Source organism: Chlorocebus sabaeus, chromosome 10 (genome assembly GCF_047675955.1).
Source record: "Chlorocebus sabaeus isolate Y175 chromosome 10, mChlSab1.0.hap1, whole genome shotgun sequence".
Lineage (NCBI taxonomy): Eukaryota > Metazoa > Chordata > Mammalia > Primates > Cercopithecidae > Chlorocebus > Chlorocebus sabaeus.
In genome coordinates this window covers 103,933,143-103,956,024 of record NC_132913.1, presented here as the reverse complement: position 1 = coordinate 103,956,024, position 22,882 = coordinate 103,933,143, and the positions used below count along the sequence as shown (strand labels likewise).

The window sequence follows — 22,882 nt, the reverse complement described above, 5'->3', positions numbered from 1 at the left end:
AGCCAAGACAAAAGTTGGAATATGACACAGATGGCTCAACACACCCCTTTCAATAGTACCAGCAATTGTGCTTCCTCTGAATGGCTAAGACATTACAACCAAACAGTTTTACAAATACTTAATAAGTAGGCTGGGGGCAGTGGCTCATGCCTGTAATCTCAGCACTTTAGGCCAAGGTAGGCATATCACTTGAGTCCAGGAGTTCAAGACCAGCCTGGACAACCTGGCAAAACCCTGTCTCTACAAAAAAAATACAAAAAAACTTAGCCGGGCGTGGTGGCACCTGCCTGTAGTCCCAGTTACTCAGGAGGCTGAGGTGGGAGGATCGCTTGAGCCTGGGAGGCAGAAGTTGCTGTGAGCCCAGATCATGCCATTGCACTCCAACCTGGGTGACAGTGAGACTCCGTCTAAATTAACCACCAAAAAAGTAAACTAATAGGAGATGGGGACCACAAAATGGTCAGACCTTTCAGGACATTTAAAATCTCCTTTCTAGTACCATCCATTTATTTATTAAATCATAAAATAACAGAGGACCCATTTTATCCCAGACCCTATTATGGGGACTAGATTGCACAAAGTGCCATAATTCTGTATCTACACCCTTTGTAATGTGTAGCTTGTTGCATCAAGAAATAAATATTTTCTTACTCCTTAAACCTGGATTCGCCTTGAGACTGACTTCTTTGCACCATAATGCAGAACAAGTAATGATGTGTGAACTTCAATTACCCTGCCACTGAACTGTGAGCCAACCCAGGCTAGCTGCTGAATGACAGACACATGACCCAGTTACACTTACTGCTCCAAATGCCAGCCAACTACCAGCCAGATATGAGGCCAACCTAGACCAATCAGATCCCCACCGACCTAACAGCTGACCACAGATGCAAGAGCAAGCCAAGCCCAGAATGACTCAGATTATCAGAATGACTTTTGAGTAATATTAATGCTTATTGTTTTCAGTTCTTGAGTTCTGAGGTGGTTTGGATTTTGCAGTAGCTAATACAAGAGGACATAAAGAACGAAACCTAGTCCCTACCCACAAGGACTGCACAATGACAACCTATTGAAGTTGAAAATCTTCAAGATCTGGCCAGGCGCGGTGGCTCAAGCCTGTAATCCCAGCACTTTGGGAGGCCGAGACGGGCGGATCACCAGGTCAGATCGAGACCATCCTGCCTAACACGGTGAAACCCCGTCTCTACTAAAAAAAAATACAAAAAACTAGCCAGGCGAGGTGGCGGGGACTTCTCTACTAAAAAAAAATACAAAAAACTAGCCAGGCGAGGTGGCGGGCGCCTGTAGTCCCGGCTACTCGGGAGGCTGAGGCAGGAGAATGGCGTAAACCCAGGAGGCGGAGCTCACAGTGAGCTGAGATCCGGCCACTGCACTCCAGCCTGGGCGGCAGAGGGAGACTCCATCTCAAAAAAAAAAAAGAAAAAGAAAAAAAGAAAATCTTCAGGATCAACTTCTGATCTTAACAGAATGCAGAGTCCTAACAGAAGGTATTTGTGAATGGGGTGAATGGGTTCTTTTGCCTACTGGTTGGGCTTGGTCACTGGAGAACAGTAGCAGGTAAGAAGAGAGAATGAGGATGGGATATTCATCCCCCTGGGTCACTCTGCATGGCCATAGTTCATTGGTTGAATCACTTTAAGGTCACCCTTTCTAAGGGCTTTCCTTAACAATTTCCAGTAACTACTCACTCTCCTCCCTTTCAGGCCACTCTACTCTCTCGTATGGCTTTTCCAACGTCCCGCACACACTTTTGTAAATGTCTTTATAAAAACTTTGTATTTTTGTAATTTGAATGTGTCATCTGTTCCCTGCTAGGACACTGACATATTACCCAACCAGGGAAATAGTTGGGGAGTCTGGGAGGAGTTCAGGTATACCACAAATAATGTTGTCATAAAAAGAAACTTTAGTTGTTGATATGGTCTGGATCTGTGTCCCGACTCAAATCTCATGTTCAATTGAAATCTCCAACTTTGGAGATTGGGCCTGGTGGGAGGTAAATGGATCATGGGGACGGTTTCTCATGGTTTAGTACCACCCCGCTAGTGCTGTTCTTGTGAGAGTTCTCCAAGATCTGGTTGTTTTTAGTGTGTAGTACCACCTCCTACCCAACCCCCCACCCCCCACTCTTCCTCCTGCTCTAGGCTCCAGCCATGTGAAGATTCCTGATCTGGCTTTGCCTACCACGGTGAGTAAAAGCTCCCTGAGGCCTCCCCAGTCATGCCTCCTGTGTACTCCGTGGAACTGTAAGCCAATTAAATCTTTCTTTATAAATCATCCAGTCTCAGGTATTTCTTTACAGCAGTACAAGAATGGACCAATACGGCTGTATATAAAAGTGTTGGCTGGGTGTGGTGGCTCATGCCTGTAATCTCAACACTCTGCGAGGCCAAGGCGGGCGGATCACTTGAAGTCAGGAGTTCGAGACCAGCCTGGCCAAGATGGTGAAACCCCGTCTCTATAGAAAAATTAGCCGGGCATAGTGCCACATGCTTGTAATCCCAGCTACTCAGGAGGCTGAGGAGGAAGATCACTTGAACCCAGGAGGCAGAGGTTATAACAAGCCGAGATCACACCACTGCATTCCAGCCTGGGCGAGAGTGAGACTCCATCTCAAACAAAAAAAAGTGTTACCTTTTTCTTGCATGCCCCAAATTCCAGCTTACTCTGGTCTAGTGGGTGTAGACAATAAATCATGTAGTTGTAGATCCATGTGGTTGGTCTCCTACTTTTTTCACTGATTATTGCCTGGAAGGAACCACGGGGCACACAGATAGAAACTCGTTCTTCTAATGTTCTTATAAATGGGCCTAAGATGCAACTGATGTTGGCATCTTGCTGCTTATAGCAATCTCCCAGTCACTGGAGGTCCCAACCTTCTGTATCTAGAAAAACCGGGTGCAGTCAACTCAATGGGAGAGCAGAACAGAGAAGCAACAAGAACCAGCTCTCAGCCACCAGGAATTAAATCTGTCCTCAGTTCTTGTGGTTTCTATTTTTTCAGAATGGCTTTTTCTATCTCTAGTCAGTGCCCTCTAACTAAGCAAATGGCACCATCCTTTTCCCACAGTGCTTGGAACGATCCTTTTATGGTTCCTGCGTAAATGCAGCCAATACATCTCATTTTCTCTATGACCTGAAGTAAGCCAGAGACTAACCAACCAAAAATTACACGAAATTACTTAAGTGAGCCCCTGGGAAAACAGGGTATTACTTGACCCTTAGCACAAATGTGCTAGAATTTAACCCATGACAAACAGGTCCACACAACAACTTCCCATAGACAATATAAACAGCAAAGGCAGATCCGATGGAAAAGAGGAAAATAAGCCTTTCTCGGAATTCCTAAGATTCAAGAGATCTGAACCTCAAAAGTGTTTCATTTTCTGGGCACGGTGGCTCACGCCAGTAATCTTAGTACTATGGGAGGCCGCAGCAGGTGGACTGCTTGAGCTCAGGAGTCTGAGACCAGCATGGGCAACGTGGTGAAACCCTGTCTCTATGAAAAATACAAAAGTCAGCCAGGCGAGGTGGCACACGCCTGTAGTCCCAGCTACTGGGGAGGATAAAGTGGGAGGACGGCTTGACCCTGGGAGGCAGAGGTTGCAGTGAGCTGAGACCACACCACTGCACTCTAGCCTGGGCAACAGAGCCAGACCCTATCTCAAAAAAAATTAATAAAAAACAAAAATAAATCAGTTGTGTATGAACGTACACACACACAAAATGACTTCAAAGTATTTTCAGTTACTTCAAAGTATGTTCAAAGATCTTACTGAAGCTCCTTGGGCCAAAAACAGAAAGGCTTCCTTGGCCTGAACCCTGTCTCTCCCTTTCCCTGACATCGTAACTCATCCTTTCACCATAGACAGTCTCCCTCCTGATTCCTTCTCCTTTGGCCCGACAGCACCCTGTAACACTCACCCACCACCCCATCTTTGAAAAACAGTATTATGTCCAAAGTGTTTTTTGTCTTTCCAAGATCTACAGTCCCTGAACCTCTCACTATGAGTGTTCTAGATCCAAATTTATCTAACTTGTTCTGTTTAAGAGGAAAACTATTATATCCATCTTACAGATGAAAAGATTAGGCCGGGCACAATGGCTTATGCCTGTAATCCCAGTGCTTTGGGAGGCCAAAGTGGGTGGATCACCTGAGGTTAGTAGTTCAAGACCAGCCTGGCCAACATGGTGAAATCCCATCTCTACTAAAAATACAAAAATTAGCCGGGCGTGGTGGCGCACACCTGTAATCCCAGCTACTTGGGAGGCTGAGGCAGGAGAATCGCTTGAACTCCGGAGGCGGGCAGAGGTTGCAATGGGCCAAGATCATGATATTGCACTCCAGCTTGGCGACACAGCAAGACTCTGTCTCGGGAAAAAAAGACTCTTGTCTCGGGGGAAAAAAGAAGAGTAAAGTTCAGGAGAGGATTAAATAATTCCTCCAAGGTCACACAGCCAGTATAGCAGAACAACCAAGTAACTCCTGCTTCTGACTCTAGAATCCACATTCCTTTTCTTTTTCTTTGAGATGGAGTCTTGCTCTGTAGCCCAGGCTGGAGTGCAGTGGCCTGATCCCGGCTCACACCATTCTCCTGCCTCAGCCTCCACATTCTTAACCATTACACTGGAGACAGTTCTTTTCCTTTCCAACTGTTGTGTTCCCAAATAAATTTGAAAAATATTTTGCACAGCTCTGGGGGTTAAAAAGAAAAATTAGCGCTCTGATTGGAATTGGCATGTATATATACATAATTAGGAGGAAATAACACTTTCACCATAGTTGTGTCTAGCTCAAAGAGTTTATAATTAAGCTTAATTAAGCATACTGTTTCCCCTGTTATACAGGGACTTGAGGATGGTGATCAGGTCCTGTCCATACTGCACGGAGTGGTCAACACAGGTTGGTTTAATGAACAATCTCTACCCTCAACCAAGCCCCTGCTTCATTAAGTGAACCCATAATGTGGGTCTCTGTGTCAACCACACCGCCCACTCTCCAGACACTACTCTGCTCTCAAGGGTCCTGACATACAGGGTTGATTGTGGCATGACATTAACTTTACCCTCAACTTATCTTGATGTACCCCAAAGCATATAAACAATGTTTCCATTCCCTGTTGATGAATTCTGACCTGAAGTGCTATCAACAAAATGGCTTTTAGTTTCCCAGAGGAAGACAGCCAACAGTAAAAACGCTGTACAGATTGCTTGGTTCTAGTTGCTACATTCCCAAGTTGATGTATTATTTCCAATCTTAATTGAACAGATCCTCCCCAAATCCCTTCAGTCCCAGTTCTCCACACCTCACCTATTGCGGACAAAATGAAGCTCAAGCTTACCCATGTCTCAACTTCATACCCAAAACTTGGAATCAGACATGCTTCTGTATTGGCTATCTGTACATTTATCACAGCCACCCGCATAGTTAGGATACAATGAAATGGCCTGGTGAAAAACACAAGCCTAACTTACTTTTTGTATCACGACACAATGTTCAATTAAATGACTTAAGAGTCAAACGCTCAGAAAACCACCGTGAAAACAAGCCCGGGGATGAAGTTGCTTAAATAACAAAATGAAAGTGGGCATCTTTAATATGGGAAGAGGCAGGTAAGGAATACTCTGAGCCCATAAAATAGAAGGCAGACTAGTACAGCAGGAAATCACGGACTAGGGGTCAGAAACCTGATTTTCAGCCCTACCTACATCACCTGCCTCCCTAACATCTTGGGAAAATCACTATTTCCTTGGATATAAAAATATTTATCTCAACACTTTCACTGGTCTGTAAACTGTCCGCTGCCCTTTCCTCTTTAACTGTCATAAAAAAGCAATCAATACATGGCTGGTTGAAGCGGTTTACAAAATCTTAGCACTTTGGGAGGCCAAGGCTGACATACCACTTGAGACCGGGAGTTCGAGACCAGCCTGATCAACATGGCGAAAGCCCGTCTCTACTAAAAATACAAACACTAGCTGGGCTTAGTGGCATAAGCCTGTAATCCCAGCTACTTCAGAGGCTGAGGCATAAGAACTGCTTGAACCTGGGAGGTGGAGGCTGCAGCGAGCTGAGATTGTGCCACTGCACTTCAGCCTGGGTGACAGTGAGACTGTCTCAGAAAACAAAAAGCAGTACTTCACTTATTACAAAAATTGAGTAGTTTTCCACGCCTAATCATGTTCAAAGCTAACATACTAGCTTTGTTAAGACTCCAAATTAGTAATCCAAACACCCATCATCTACTCCATTCTACTACCACGAATTATACAGGAAACTGAAGCACAAAGGTTGTTACTTAACCCAGGTCACCCAACTACCTAGGCAGTTTGGCTAAGTTGGTGTTCTTAACCACAGCATTAGGCCATCTAATGCTCACTCAGTTCCCTATGCTTATGTGAAATCCTGGTCACTCACCTGGAGATCCTATGGAGAGCTTCTCCAGGAGATTCACCTGGAGAGCTGCATCATGCCTATGAAGCCTGAAAATCCTGACTTGTCACTCCTGGTCCTACCCCTACTGACCTATAGTACTTGCTTCACATAGTACCACTATGTGACACAAATGAGATCCAAAGATGACCAGTTACTGCTATGGATCTAGCAAACGCTTGACCCAGTTAAGTATTCTTCTAGGGTAGTTATGTTTCTGCCAGAGACAATGCAGGAGGTAAAGGTCAAGGGAGACATCTGTGCAAAAGCCAGTAATGGGCAAAAAAAAAAAGTTATAGAAGATAGGGGTCAGTCCAAGTGAAACAGGTTTTTACTTTATCCTAAAGATGAAGTAAATCCACATTCTTACCGAATTAAATTTGCATCCTTAAAGGATTACTGACTCTGGAATAGACAGAAGACATACCAATTAGGAGGACTGAGAAGTCCATACCACAGATGGTTGAGAAGTTAGACTAAATTGGCAGTGAATTAAGTGCATAAAAGTGTCAAAGACAGACCTAAAATAACTCGAATTCCTCCAAGGCAATTCACTTTGTTACTACAACCATCTGTCAATCTGAAATCAATCCTACAAATCCTTATGTGCAAACTAAAAACTGGAGAATTGCAGACATTTGCAACATTTAATGTGAAATTAGTTTCATACTGTTTCCTGAAGATGCTGATACAGTGTAGGCCAAATGAAACATCATAGAAGAGGCAGTATATGTATATCCTTCAGTATATCTTTTACCTTCAGAAATTTTTTTGGGGGGGACAGAGTGTTGTCCAGGCTAAAGTGCAGTGACACAATCCTGGCTCACTGCAACCTCCCCCTCCTAGGTTCAAGTGATTCTTGTGCCTGAGCCTCCCAAGTAGCTGGGATTACAGGCATGTGCCACCATACCAAGCTATTTTTTATAGCTTTCGTCAAGATGGGTTTTCGCTATGTTGTCCACACTGGTCTCAATCTCCTGGCCTCAAGTAATCCACCTGCCTCAGTCACACATAGTGCTGGGATTTCAGGCATGAGTCACCGCACCCAGCCTAGACAAATTTTATAAAAATACTGACTGTAAGGCTGGGCTTGGTGGCTCACGCCTGTAATCCCAGCACTCTGGGAGGCCGAGGCAGATGGATCACTTGAGGTCAGTTCAAGACCAGCCTGGCCAATGTGGCGAATACCTCATCTCTACTCAAAATACAAAAATTAGCCGGGCATGGTGGTGCGTGACTATAATCCCAGCTACTCAGGAGGCTGAGGCAGGAGAATCGCTTGAACCTAGGAGGTGGAGGTTGCAGTGGGCCAAGATCAGTACACTGCACTCTAGCCTGGGTGACAAAGACCCGCCTAGAAAACAAACAAAAAAATATTAACTGTAATTTAAAAACTAAAGTTCACAGTTGGCACCAATGTATCTCAAAGTCAAACTGGCAAGAGCAGACTTATAAAAAGCTAATACACATATCTAACTTGAAGACTGATATTCTTATGCTGCATTTTACCATTTGACTAATAAAAAGGAGACCGAATTACAATATTCCATCTTGGCATGCTTTTCCAACACAACAGTATTTACACAATGCAAACATCAGAATGTCTAATAAAGTTAACAAGCCAAGGCAATTTTGTTACATAAATTAACCCATTTATTATAGGCCAGTGATGTCTCAAAGAGTAGAAGAGCGTCTACTGGTCTTTCAACTCCTTCAGTCTTCTGATGGCGGACTTTACCGTGACAGCGGAAGTGGTACTGGAAAGAAAGATTCAGTTTCCAACATAATTAAGCATGTTAACATAGAAAATGGCAAATAAGTAAATCTGCCTCGTTTTTGTGATGAAAGTCTCTTCCCAAATTTTCCCATAAAGAATCATATTGAGATAGACTGCTCTACCAATACTTTGCTGCAGTCGATCCAAACATCTAACCAACATTAGATTACTCCCCCGAATGAGTGGCTTCTAAACTACATGATGGCATCCTTTAAGAGCCATGCCTTCAGGATCTTGCAGAATTAGACATGCAATCACATGCACCTGATTTCTCAACCAGTTTTTTTTTTTTTAGGAACTCAGTTGTGGACAAGCAAGCTTTAACTCCCCCTACCCCACCCCGCGAAACAGAAATGGTTCTAAGAGGCTGACCCAAACTTATTAAAAGGGAATGGACAGATTACAAGAAATGAATAAATTACAAGATGGTACAGTAAGAACAATGAATAAGGAAATAGAGTGGACACTAAAGTGCCTTTGGGAAAGACAGCTACTGAAATGACTACAAAAGTTTTACCACAAAATTCAGGAACTATACCTGAAAATCACCATCCTATATGGTGAGTATATAAATGCGAATTAACTTTCCTATCAGAACCAAGAAAGCACTCTAGTTCCCATTTTCCATTCTGCCCTAATAAAAACCCCCACAAGGGGGGTGTGTGTGTGTGTATATATATATGTATTTCAACATTTTCCACTTCGGTTTAAGTTTAAATTGACTGAAACTTAAAATCCAATTATTTAATTACACTAGCCATATATGTGTTTAGTGTATTGGACAACACAGGTCTGGACACCGGTTTGTAGTGTAGTGTTTGTAGTATCGCCCTGTCAGGTGATACTGAGTTGCAGATTCACAAACCTGCAGCAGTCTAACAGTGTTCAGAAAGACGAAATTGCGGTGGTCCTGATGGCCTCAAGTTTCCAAATACAGTTTTGAACTAACTGACCTCTTCACCTATTTTTGTCAAAACTTGCAATGCACATCAACGTTCAGTAGATTCAGCCCCACTAACGGACCTGCACAGTATCATGACAATGTTCACAACTATGTGCCCAGTGACCATCTAATTCTAAAGCAGTCTGTGAAATAGATTTCTGACTTCTATTTTGGTAGTTTTGTGTTTACTCTTTCAATAACTGAAAATAAATCACCACAAAAGAATCCTGCAAATACAAGGGCATCCTTATTCTCTCAGTCCTGAGAAAGTGTTAACACTAGTCCATCCAGCAACAACCTGGAATGTGGCCCTATGTGGCCCACACACTTCGAAATACAAGGAAACAGACTCACTTGTATGTCCAGGCACCGCCGGCCACTGTCTTCATGCAGGAACCACAGTGCCAGATCCCCACAGCTCGTCTCTTCATCTTGGTCTATAAAAGAGAACCAATTTTCACTATGAACCAAGTATTCTATCTTACAAGCATCCAGAAGTCTAAATTTGGATTCACCTTATTATCAAGGATGTGAAAGCCTTCCTTCCTCCCTCAAAAACAAAAACAAGGATTGCTGTAATGCAGTATTTTGCACATAAACGTTCAAACCTTTATCAAACAAAAATCCCTCGCAGAACAAGTAGAATGGTATTAGATGGACAGACTAGATATCTTGGGGGTTGGTACAGAAACATCAGTAGACAAAACTGATGGAATCATTTCCCACAAAGCAGGTTTGGCTTAGGCTGGGGGCGCTCTGTCAAATGATTATTTTACCCATTAACTTTTAAGTGGTTTTCTTTAAATGAAAAACGTTTCACAAAATCTAAAGTTACCATCAACACTTTTATCTTAAAACTCATGATCAACGAACGGCACGAGTAATTCTAACTGCTCACGAGCACACGGCTTATAAAATACCTTGAAGTCAGACCTCACTTGGGTAAGAAACCTGCCCTCCCTCTCCCCTCACCAGATTTTGCCTTACTTACTTTGCCACAGAAAGAGCAAGTGTACTTGGCGTGCTGGCTGATTTCAATTTTCTTCACCATTTTCCGGAGGGAGGCCCCATAGCGAGTTCCGTATTTACCGACGATCCCGACTTTCTTGGTACGTTTGGCCTGTTTAGAGTGAAGGGAGAAACCAGTGATAGTTAGACCTGGAACCCAGGCAGGCCCCAGAGCCTCCACACACCGTTCCTCCACCTCACTGACGGGTGACCGACATGTGAATTACATGTGACCTAGTTTTCCCTAAATTCAACCCAACAAAACTAGCGCCCAGGGCTCGTCGCGCGCTCCGAACGCCCGGCGTTAACCCGGCCGGAGCGCGCCAGGACCAGCCAAGGCGCCCCGCTCCTCCGCCGTGGGGCAGCGTCCGACAGTGGTGTCTCCTGCGAAGGCATGGAGACAGGAGAGAACACGGGGCAAGGCAGGTGAGGAGACGGGTACGGGAGAAGAAAACAAGGACAGATGCAGGCAGATAGAGACTTAGGCCGCACAGAGAACCGCACTCACCATGTCGTCGCGAACTAGGTCCGAGCCCAGAGAGGAAGAAATGCGGTGCGCAGGCGCGGTATTAGGCGGACGAGCGGAAGTGGCTGGTGGAGGCCTAGCTAGGAACTGAGCTCTATGGTTCCGGCGTTTTCCGGCGACCTCCTGAGAAATGTTTGCAATTGTAAGGTGTCTCTCTCACCCAGGTTTACCCGCATTCGCAAACTATGGCGACAAACAACCACAGCAGAAGCATGTCCAGATTCTTTCAGATATATTACAAAATCCTGCAAAGGTACGAGCTCCTCCATTGGATGCACAGCGCTTGGCTTGGAGAAGTGCATAAATCTTACATCTGTGGGGCCGGGCGCAGTGGCTCACGCCTTAATTCTAACACTTTGGGAGGCGGGGCGGGTCAGGAGTTCGAGACCAGCCTGGTCAGCAGGCTGAAACCCCGTCTCTATTCCAAATCTCATTTCTTTCCCTGCTGCATTATACTCTCTAAAAGTGGCTGACTCTGCAGGATGCTAGCGACAGTAGTGACTAAAATCCAAAGTTCCACTCCCAGAACAAGTTGCAGGCCAGCAGCAAACAATCGTATAGCCACATTAAGAAGTTAGATAGTTCAAACTGATCAGAGTTCTGAAGGAAAGGACGATGGTTCCGCCCGCGACTAATTCAGAAGAGCCTGGCGTTCCCTGAGGAAAGTCTGAAATTGGAAGGCTGGGGAAAAGTTAACAGTCACCTTGGAGTTTTGTGTTCCAGCTGCTCCGTCTCAGTGCGGATGGCCCGCCTTCCACTTCATTTCAGAACCCACTCCCATGGCCCCACACTAGGCTGTTAGGCAGCTTCCTGGTCCAGGCCTGAACCCTTAAACTCTAACATCTTACCCTCTACCCACCATCAATTCTCTGTCCCTCCAGGTCTCTCAAAGGGGTCAGCAGGGAAGAACTGGATTTCTAGTTGAGGCCCGGGGTGGGGAGGGTGTGTTCTGGAACTAGACACATGATTTCCTTTCTTTATGTAGAACACACACACTAGGAAGTTTGGCTGCCTTTTTTCAGGGGATGGCTAATCCAGAGGATAAGAAGCTCAGAAAAATACTGGAATAAGACTGTAAGAGAGAATCCGTGATTTGAGGACCAAGAAAGACCATGAGAGCTGAAAGGCATTGTATGGCCCTGATTCCAATCAGAACTCTGCTAACAAGTAACTTCCATTCCCGAAGCTTAATATTAACAATATTAACTGTCTCAAATAATTTTGCACCTGTTCACTTTTCCTCACAATTATATTAAAATCAACTTGCATACCTGGGCTGAGGTGAGAAGATCACTTGAGCCTGGAAGGTTGAGGCTGCACTAAGCTGTCATTACGCCACTGCAGTCCAGCCTGGGCAACAGAGTGAGAGCCTGTCTCAAAAAATATATGTAAATCAAATCACAGCAACTTGTAGACAGCTATGCACTTCATATGGTTACAATTGTTGGAAGGTAACACATGGTAGGCACTGAGTATTTTATATGGATGTGCTCATTTAATTTTCCATTATCCTTTATGATAGGAATGATTATCTTCATTACTAAGAAAAAGAGAGGCAGTCTTATATATTGATTAGGAACTTAGAGGCTCTGGATTCAGTCTGGGTTCAAAACAACTATTTACCAGCTGTGGGACCTCTGACAAGTTATTATATTCTTTTTTTTTCTGTTTTTTTGTTTTTGTTTTTTTGTTTTTTGTTTTTTATTTTTGAGACAGAGTCTCTCTTGCAAAGGATTCTTTGAGGCCAGGAGTTCTAGGCACCCTGGACAATATAGCAAGACCCCATCTCCACAAAAAGTAAAAATAATAAGCTAAGTATGGTGGCACACACCTGTGGTTCTAGCTGCTCAGGAGGCTGAAATGTGAGGATTGCTTTAGCCCAGGAGTTCAGAGGTTACAGTGAGCTATGATCACACCATTACACTCCAACCTGGAAAACAGAGTGAGATCCTTTCTCAAAACAAAAAAAAAGAAAAAAGCAACTCAATCTCAGGGAAGTTAAGAATCTTGCTCAATGTCACATAGCAATTAGAACTCAAATCCGGTCTGTCTGACCCCAAAGTTAGTTCTCCTAATTGCTGGCTTGTACTACTCTTAAATCATAATATTTAGTGCACTGAAAAAGCACATTAGAAAACATACTTGAATTAGAATCAGGTCCCTGGCACTCGGTCTGGGCCAGGCTCTGTAACTACCTTGTGGTTTGACTTTAGATAAGCCACAGTCCCCACATGAAGAACCACCTCCCCACCTCCCAGCAACCACCATCTTTATTTACAAGGAGCTGGACCAGGTGGTCTCCAAGGTCCTGTCCCGTTCTTCCCTCCCATGATTCCAGGAAGAGCTTCCAGACTTTGAGTGCCATTGGGGCAGTGACCTACCATGTGCTTTATGTCATCACATCTTGCACATTTTTGTGGAAAAAGGGTAGTAGTCTCTTTATCCTCCCCAATCTGTTATTCCAACTCTGGCTGTGTAAATTCAAGGAGGAGAAAAAGCAAAAAGTAGTGGATAGTGGAAATAGTTAAATTGATTTTTGCATACATTTTTGAATTTTCTAATTATCTTTTATAATAAGCATGTGTTTCTTTTATAATCTAAAAAACTCCCATTAAAAAAAATCCAAACATCTCCAGTAACAACGAGTATACCTACCACCCCAGATCTCAGGGTTTGTTTTCATTTGTTTTGTTTTGTTTTGTTTTGAGACAGGGTCTTGCTCTGTCCCCCAGGCTGGTGTGCAGTGGTGTGATCACAGCTCACTATAGCCTTGACCTCCCCAGGCTCAAACAATCCTTTCACCTCAGTCTCCTGAGTAGTGCTCAGATAATTTTTTGATTTTTGTAGAGACGGTCTCGCCATGTCACCCAGGCTGGTCTGGAATTCCTGGGTTCAAGCAATCCTCCAGCCTCAGTCTTCCAGAGTGCTGGAATTACAGGCATGAGCCACTATGCCTGGACCCCAGATCTTGGTTTATAATATCATTCTTTAATGAAAGGAACCAGGGCCCCTTAGCGAAGTGACTCATTCTAGGACTGCAGCAGGAAATATACAAGGTAAGCCTGCAGTATCTTGTAGTGCCAGAAAGTAAGGAAATGTTCAGAAAACCCTACACTGATGGAGATATGTCAGAGAGACATAGGAGTCAACTGAAAGAACTCCGAATAGCCAAAGCTAGAAATTTTTGAGCAATAAAGAAAGTAGTATTGATTTATAACCCAAGTGTAAAATAAATATCCATAGGTCCACGTGGGTATAAATAAATGATAGACTAAATAAATAAATGAAGGACAAGAGGCAATTCTCTTTTGCAGAAGAATTTTTTTTTTTTTTTTTTTTTGGAGACCGAGTCTTGCTCTGTCAGCCAGGCTGGAGTGCAGTGGCGTGATCTTGGCTCACTGCAACCTCTGCCTCCTAGGTTCAAGCAATTCTCCTGCCTCAGCCTCCTGAGCAGCTGGGACTATAGGCATGCACCATCACGCCCAGCTAATTTTTGTATTTTTAGTAGAGATGGGGTTTCGCCATATTGGCCAGGCTGGTCTCGAACTCCTGACCTCATGATCCACCTGCCTCGACCTCCCAAAGTGCTAGGATTACAGGCGTGAGCCACTGCGCCTGGCCAAGAAGAATTTCAAATAATTTATGTGGATATTCTGCCCTCGAGGGTGAGCATAACTCCCCACTTCCTTAGTGTGGGTTGCACAGAATGACTTCCTTCCAAAGAGCACAGTATAGAAAGGGAAAAAAAGAGTAACTTTATGGCCAACACGACCTCAGCCAAGGTGATGAAGGTCAAATCAAAAGTGATAAATCATCTTGTTAGTATGTCCCCGTGATGTGGAATGAAAATGGCACTTTGCCTTTGTGATCTTTCTCCCAAAACCTATAACCTCAGGCTAATTGTGAGAACAATAGACAAATTCCAGAAGAGGGACATCCTTCAATATACCTGACCAGGGCTCCTTAAAACTGTCAAACCAGGAAAGCCTGAGAAACTGTCACAGCCAAGAGGAGCCTAAGGTGACATGATGACTAAATGTAACATGATGTCTTAGAACAAAAAAAGACAATACGTTAAAAACTAGGAAGATCCAAATAAACTATAGACTTTAGGTCATAATAATGTATTAATCTTGCTTTATGAATTGTAACCAGTTTACCATACTAATGTTAAGATGTTGCCGGGCGCGGTGGCTCTCGCCTGTAATCCCAGCACTTTGAGAAGCCGAGGTGGGCAGATCACAAGGTCAGGAGATTGACACCATCCTGGCTAACACAGTGAAACCCTGTCTCTACTAAAAATACAAAAAGTTAGCCAGGCATGGTGGCACGTGCCTATAATCCCAGCTACTCGGGAGGCTGAGGCAGGAGAATCACTTGAACCTGGGAGGTGGAGGTGGACTGAGCTGAGATCGTGCCACTGCACTCTAGCCTGGGCGACAGAGCAAGACTTCGTCTCAAAAAAAAAAAAAAAAATGTTAACAATAGAGAGAATTGGGTAAGGGTATACAAAAGCTACTCTCTCCTCAATTGTTTTTAATATAATTCTAAAACTGTTCTACAAAATAAAGTCTATTTTAAAACAACCACCACCACCCAAAGAGGTCACCACAAGTCAATTCCATGAGAACAGGGCTTATGTTGTTCACCTCTGCATCCCAGGACCTATACAAAAGCCTGACATGACAGCAGTAATATCTGTTGAATGGGGGATAGTTACCTTGCATGGTATAATGGTGATGGGTATATGAAGCGTTTTATATGTTTTGGTTTCTCTGGAAACCCAAACTGGAAACTGAGGCCCACGGAGGTCAAATGACTTGCCCAAGGTCACATAGCCATTAAGTGACATCTAGACGTGTGTTCTCTCCACTGTATCACATGATTCAGATCTCTAGGTCTCTTTCCTCAGCTGCAAAATGAGTACACTATACACCTCTTAAGGGTCTCCAGAGGATAAAATAACTTTCATCAAGTGTCTAGTGGACATTTTAAAATAGTGGCCAGTGTGTTTGCTGAGATGCTGCTGCTGCTGCTGCTACCTGATTTCAACATCTCTTTCTGCCTTTTCTTTTTCTTTTTTTTTTTTTTTTTTTTTTTTGAGACAGAGTCTGGCTCTGTTGCCCAGGCTGGAGTCCCTGGCGCCATCTCGGGCTCACTGCAAGCTCCGCCTCCCGGGTTCACGCCATTCCCGGCCTCAGCCTCCGGAGTAGCTGGGACTACAGGCACCCGCCACCACGCCTGGCTATTTTTTGTATTTTCAGTAGAGATGGGGTTTCACTGTGTTAGCTAGGATGGTCTCGATCTCCTGACCTCGTGATCCGCCCGCCTTGGCCTCCCAAAGTGCTGGGATTACAGGCGTGAGCCACTGCGCCCAGCCCTCTTTCTGCCTTTTCAATCCTCTCTCCTCTTCTGCCATACTCAAGGAACTGCAGAAGATCTGCCTTCTCCTTTCCCTTAAAAATATGCCCATCTCTTTTCTCCTTAATTTCTTTAGCCTGAACACAATGAAACCACTACAGTCATGGTAACTGCTACTTGAGGCCCACAAAGGGAGTGAGACGTGCTGCAGATGTTTTGCTTCCACCACAGGCCTCGTGCGCCCTCTGCCCCCATAGGTTAGGGTGGAAGATGGCAAGGGGCCAAGGGAACAAGTCCCTCTTCCTTCAGAAGGGAAATGCACTGCATTTTGGGGTTGTCTGGAAAGCTCTCCACCTAAACAATGCCTGCCTCCAGAAAACTATAAATTAAAACAAAAACATATCCATATTGGTACAAACAAAGGAAACTAGTGGAAGGAATCTTAAACACTCACCACAGTCCTCCCTTTTCAGACTGTGCCTCTTGGCCAAGCAGGATGGTGCTCAATTGACCTGGGGAGTGGGTGAGTCAGCTTCATGCTGGGGCAGTCCAGGCAGAGCTGAGGTGAGCCATCCTGGGCTGGCGCTAGTTAGCAAATGTGCTGCCTCCCCCACGCCCTCCGCTGCAGAGCTTCCTACGTCTCCGGCCTTCAGGGGGTCTGAGAGAGAGCAAGAGAAGAGGGAATGCATGAGTAGGAATGCAATAAGCAGCTGAAAATGAGACACTCCATAATAGGAGGAAATTGTTCATGTTCAGAGCAATTTTGTCAAAACTGAACAATTCTCTTTAAATAGCAGGCTTGAGGATGTACAAATAGCACTCATGAAATCAGCTCTGAGTGACTTCAGAGAATTGGCCCTCTCCTAAAGTCTCAATTTGTCTTATCTCTGGGCTCATAAATTTCCATCCCTATTAGAGGACATCCGGTGTAGAGAATGTTAACTATAATGTGTCCCCATAAAAAACTCAGTAAAAATCACTGCTGACTCACCTCTGCTCTTAAGGAGCCCTCAACATTCACTGTTTGCTTTTAGAAAAATAAGTAAGTTGGCTGGGCGTGGTGGCTCATGCCTGTAATCCTAGCACTTTGGGAGGCCGAGGCAGGTGGATCACGAGGTCAGGAGATCGAGAGCATCCTGGCCAACGTGGTGAAACTCCATCTCTACTAAAAAAAAAAAATGCAAAAAATTAGCCAGGTGTGGTGCCGGGCGCCTGTAGTCCCAGCTACTCGGGAGGCTGAGGCAGGAGAATGGCGTGAACCCAGGAGGCAGAGCTTGCAGTGAGCTGAGATTGCGCCACTGCACTCCAGCCTGGGTGACAGAGCGAGACTCTGTCTCAAAATAAATAAATAAAAATAAAAATAATAAGTTAAAAAGTTGCCTCCAGAGAGGAGTTCTTGTAGCTGTTAACCAGTTGTCTTGGGGCATATGGAACATTTTATTCTTGAAAGAAATCTGAGGTGCAAGCGTCATTCCAAATTCTTCTTGTGCTGGAGACAGAAAGGGTTTATCGGGGCGTTTTTCTTTCACTTCGTGCCTCAAGAGAGCCTGCTCTCCACAAAGCCCCTGGTGGCCACAGACAAGAGTGGGGCCCGTACAGCATTGTTGAGAGCCCTGTGAGCCCAGAGCCACAGGCAAGAGCTGACCCAGCAGGAGAGGTGAGGCCCTCCAAGGCAGTCCTGGATGCCCCACAAGAATAAGAGTGTAGGAAATTGACTTAGGCAACCCTCCATTCCTTTCCTCCTTCTCGCCTCAAATTCCGTTTAAACTCATTCTAGTGATTAATGGACCCGTCACAGAGCATTTACACAGGAAGTGCACGTGTAAAGACTGGAGTAGTCACTTGGCAACTCTTAAGTGGGATAAGGTATGTTAAAAGAAAAACTTTCAACAAATTAAATTTAACAGAGTTTAATTAAGCAAAGAATGATTTGTGAATTGGACAGGCCCCACAACCAGAGAGGTTCAGAGCAGCTCCAGGGTTGCCACATGGTTGGATCACATTTATGGACAGAACAAAGAAAGTAACATACAGAAAAGGGAAGTGAGGACAGAAAGAGCTGGATTGGTTGCAACTCCACATTTGCCTTATTTGAACACAGTGTGAATGGTTGGCCACCTGTGATTGGCTGAAATGTGGCTGCAGTAATTGCCTGAGACTTGGCTACTTGTTACAAGCGTGGGTCCCAGTCTGTTTACCAATCCAATTAGGTTACAGTTCACTCTGTACAGAGAAACTTTTAGGCCGACTTTAAAATATGTAACAAGGCAGCATTGGATTAAACTTCATTTAACGAGTAGCAGGAGGCGGAGGTTGCAGTGAGCTGAGATCACACCATTGCACTCAAGCCTGGGCGACAGAGAGAGGCTCTGTCTCAAAAAATAAATAAATAAATAAATAATAATTTAATGGGTAGATCTTGAAACAATGGTCAAATACATCATGTGAAGTGAGTCATTTTCAGTATGAAGAATTTGATACAATTTTTGTAAAAACATTCTATGTGTATTTTGCATATATTTGTATGCATAGAGAATGAATTACAAATGGCTTCATCTCAAATTATTTAGTTATTACTTCTAGGAGGTAGGGCTGAGGGTGGGAGGGAGGAGAATGCGGACTCTTATTTTTGAGCTTATACATTTCTAGATGAATTTTTTTTTTTTTGAGATGGAGTCTCACTGTGTTGCCCAGGCTGGAGTACAGTGTCATGATCTCAGTTTACTGCAACCTCCGCCTCCCAGGTTCAAGTGATTCTCCTGCCTCAGCCTCCTGAGTAGCTGAGATTACAGGCGCCCGCCACCATGTCCAGCTAATTTTTTTTTTTTGCATTTTTAGTAGAGATGGGTTTTCACCATGTTGGCCAGGGTGGTCTCAAACTCCTGACCTCAGGTCATCCGCCTGCCTTGGCCTCCCAAGGTGCTGGGATTACAGGCATGAGCCACCGTGCCCAGCCTTAGATGTATTTTTACATCAAGTTCATAATATTGGAAAGAAGGCACTGCAGAGCAGTAGGTGGAAGGACCGCCTTTTCCGTAAGTGGTGCCGAGCTAACTGCATATTCATATGGAAAAAAATTAACCTTGGCCTTACCTCGTCCCATATACAAAAATAAACTGCAGGTGGATTGTAGATCTAAACATTAAAGGCAAAACACAAAAGCTTCTACAACATACTATTTTCTTTTTCTTTTCTTCTTTTTTTTTTTTTAGACGAAGTCTTGCTCTGTTGCCCAGGCAGCCTCGCCCTATGGCCCAGGCTGGAGTGCAGTGGCACGGTCTCAGCTCACTGCAACCTTTGCCTCCTGGGTTCAAGTGATTCTTCTGCCTCAGCCTCCTGAGTGGCTGGGACTACAGGACTACAGGCATGCACCACCATGCCCAGCTATTTTTTTTTTTTTTTAGTAGAGATGTGGTTTCACCATGTTGGTCAGGCTGGTCTCGAACTCCCGACCTCAGGTGATCCGCCTGCCTCGGTCTCCCAAAGTGCTGGGATTACAAGCATGAGACACCGCACCTGACCTCACAACATACTATTTTTATAACCTTGGGGTCATGGTTACATGGATGTTTATTTTAAAATATTTTGTTAAACTGTAAATTGTTTTATGAACTTTTCTGTATATTGTCTTTTGCCCCCAAAAGAGGGGTTAAAAAAAGAGAAAAAGAGCCTCAAAATCTGTTGAATAGTGGGTGGGAGAGACATGTGTGCAGAGGATCTTGCAAAATCAAATAACTGTTGATTGTCATCATGCCCAAAAGACTGTGACTCACAGGCTTCTTAATGCTTTCTGCTGTGGTCAGGAATACATTTCCTTCACGGAGACCTCACAGGGAAACACAAAACCAAAACAAAACACAGGTAGAAAAGACTTCTCCGATTAACCCTCTTTAAACTTCCAAGCCATTTTTTATGTTGGTAATTCTGAACTTGGTGAGAAGTGGGAGGATGGAGTAAATATAAGGTTGGACTTCATTCTCTCCCCTTTGCAAAAAAGAGGATAGAACTTCAAGAAGCATTGAGGTTCTAACAGACAAGAATGAACAGACAAGGCAACACCTCAGAGCCAGTGGTGTGGGGATGACACCTCCTGCTCGATTTCTCAGCTCTCCCACTGATCTAGAAAAAGGCTCCTCTGAAGCCAAGAAGGAAAAAGACATGATTAATTCAAGCACAAGTGGATCAAGACTAACAGGATCCTTTACTGCCTCTTAGAGGCTTCCTTGATGCCAGCCCTAGAGGCAGAAATCAACCAGGATCACTCAGGAAACAAGATACCTCTCAGTGACCCTGGTGAGGGAAGGCAGAGACCAGCTCCAGGGGCCAGAGGGGACGTCTAGTAAAATCCTGTAAGGGTACAATTGATGGCAGGGACAGGAGTGGGAGGAGATGGGCCCAGATTTTCTTCATTTCAGTTGACGCTTCCAGAAAACACAGTTCTGGGGGTCTGGACTGTGCTGTGAAATGGAGGAGGAAAAGGAGTTAGTGTGGAAATATTAATACCACTTTAAACCCAGTGATATTCACTCTCTATATAAATAAGCCCAAGTGTCTTTTGCTGAATTATGCAGAACTGGCTAGGTGACTCTTAACAAATTTCAGAGGTACATATGGGATGGTCTAACTTAAAATAGATAGGCTACATGGTATAAATAAAATTTGCTTTGGAGGACCTCAGGGACATCTCAAAGAGAGAGTTTGTTTTTTTCCAGAACAGCTAAAACTGAGGTTCAACTAGAGGCCTCAGATGGAGGCTCGACAGGCCGTATTTACTAAGACTACAGACGAATACTGGTTTTAAATATGAGCACCAGGCAGGGTGCGGTGGCTCATGCCTGTAATCCCAGCACTTTGGGAGGCCAAGGTGGGTGGATCACCTAGGGTCAGGACTTCAAAACCACCCTGGCCAACATGGTGAAACCCCATCTCTACCAAAAATACAAAAATCAGCCAGATGTGGTGGCGGGTGCCTGTAATCCCAGCTACTTGGGAGGCTGAGGCAGGAGAATTCCTTGAACTCAGTGGGTGGAGGTTGCACTGAGCTGAGATCACCCCACTGCACTCCAGCCTGGGTGACAGAGTGAGATTCTGCCTCAAATAAATAAATAAATAAGGGCACCAAATTGCAAGGAACGAGAGCAAGGCCTCCCATTGGCAGCCACTGACCTGACTTCTTGCAATATCACGAGGGCCACTCTGTGCTGCAGGTCCCGGGTGAATACAGCAGGAATTTAGTAATTTAATGATGATCGGTGATTCACCATAGCAACACTGGGTATGAAGGTCTCTAAAATCACCTGTACATTTCACTTTTATTTTTGAAGCATAACCATTGTATTACACCCCTTATACCCATCGTATCCTAACCATATTCCTGGACGAGAAACTGTTAATGGGAATAGAGAATGAGATCCTAAGAGATCCAAGTCCATAGAGCCCACATAAAAGCTGCATCAAAACTCTGGTGGGGACTGAGTGAGCAGCAGGCAGGTGGAAGCATCTCGGGAGATGTCCAAAGGGCCCCAGGTGAGGGCTTCTTCATGTTCCTCAAGCCATGTGATTCGGATACACAGAGCCGAGGCTTTGGATGGGCACTGGGGCAGGGGAGGAAGAAATATTCCTTCCTGAAGTTCTCTCAAGATCTGCCTGTGATCCAAAATCCTTTCTACTTCCTGGGCCTTGACTCATTCCAGAGATTTTTCCCTAATGAAGTGACTGTGTTGTTTCCATTGACAAGACCCCTAAGTCTGCAAAAATCCATGCAAACAACATGTGGGCAAAATTTATGTACAATTTTAGCATTTCTTTTCATACAGGGTCTGTCCCTATTGGACCACCTCACATCATGCCACATAGGACGTGAACAACTGTGTCCTTCTCCACACCTGCATTAATCTCTGGGTCCATTGCCAATTATAAACCTCCAAGGGCAATAGCCATGAGGTGATGTACAGTCATGAATCACTTAATAATCAGGATACATTCTGAGAAATTTGTCGCTAGGCAATTTTGTCATTGCATGAATCTCACAGAGCGTACTTACACTAACCTACATAGTAGCGTCCAGTAAACGCCTGGGCTATACGGTCTAGCGTATTGCTCCTAGGCTACAAACCTGTATAGCGTGTTACTGTGCTGAATATGTAGGCACTTGTAACACAATGGTAAGTGTTTCTGTATCTAAACATATCTAAACATAGGAAAGGTAATGCATTGTGCTACAGCATTACAATGGCTATGACAGACACTAGGCAACAGGAATTTTCCAGCTCCATTATAATCTTAAGGGACCAACATGGTACATGCAGTCCATTGTTGACCAAAAGTTGTTATGTGGTGAATGACTATAATTGGCTTTTCAGAGCAACCACTCACAAGGGGGTGTAGTATAGCTTACTAGATGAAACTGCAGCCATCGCTCTGTTTTTTGCTCTTTGAAAACTGAGTGCCTGATTTGGACAAAATCACAATAAAATTTAGATAGAGCCAACATTTGTCCTCTGGAAGCTTCTGACAAGACACAAGTCACTGTTATAATAGTCAAATGTCAAACTGGTATATCTAACAAAATTAAAACAAAGAGCTAGGACTGAGAAGATTTAAGAAAATTCAGGTGGCCCAAAGGAAAGCCAAGACAAGACATTCTCTCTCAGCCTTTGGCCCTGGATTTTCATTTCAGCAGATAATGAGGGGACCAAAGGCCTAGTTATTTATGGAGATCTGGGGCCACAGCAGAGTTCCTCGTGGCAGGATAAGCCAGTGGAAAGCAGTCCTCAGCAAGCTGGGAGGAGCAACTGATGCCACTTAGACTCA

General features: G+C 44.3%; 1 protein-coding gene across 2 annotated transcripts; it reads right to left on the bottom strand.

The window, feature by feature from the left end:
- Positions 1-8,084: 8,084 nt before the first annotated feature.
- Positions 8,085-16,696, bottom strand: RPL37A (ribosomal protein L37a). 2 transcript variants are annotated; one of them, XM_073020062.1, is made up of 6 exons: positions 16,524-16,696; positions 11,980-12,078; positions 10,691-10,831; positions 10,166-10,294; positions 9,529-9,611; positions 8,085-8,211 (listed from the first exon to the last, which is right to left on the bottom strand). In XM_073020062.1, exons 3-6 carry the CDS (start codon positions 10,691-10,693, stop codon positions 8,148-8,150), a joined length of 279 nt encoding a protein of 92 aa, XP_072876163.1. In that variant the 5' UTR covers positions 10,694-10,831; positions 11,980-12,078; positions 16,524-16,696; the 3' UTR covers positions 8,085-8,147. The 2 variants fall into 2 exon arrangements, with proteins under 2 accessions (XP_072876163.1, XP_007964403.1); XM_007966212.3 differs by lacking the exons at positions 11,980-12,078; positions 16,524-16,696 and having other exon boundaries at positions 10,691-11,122.
- Positions 16,697-22,882: the final 6,186 nt, after the last annotated feature.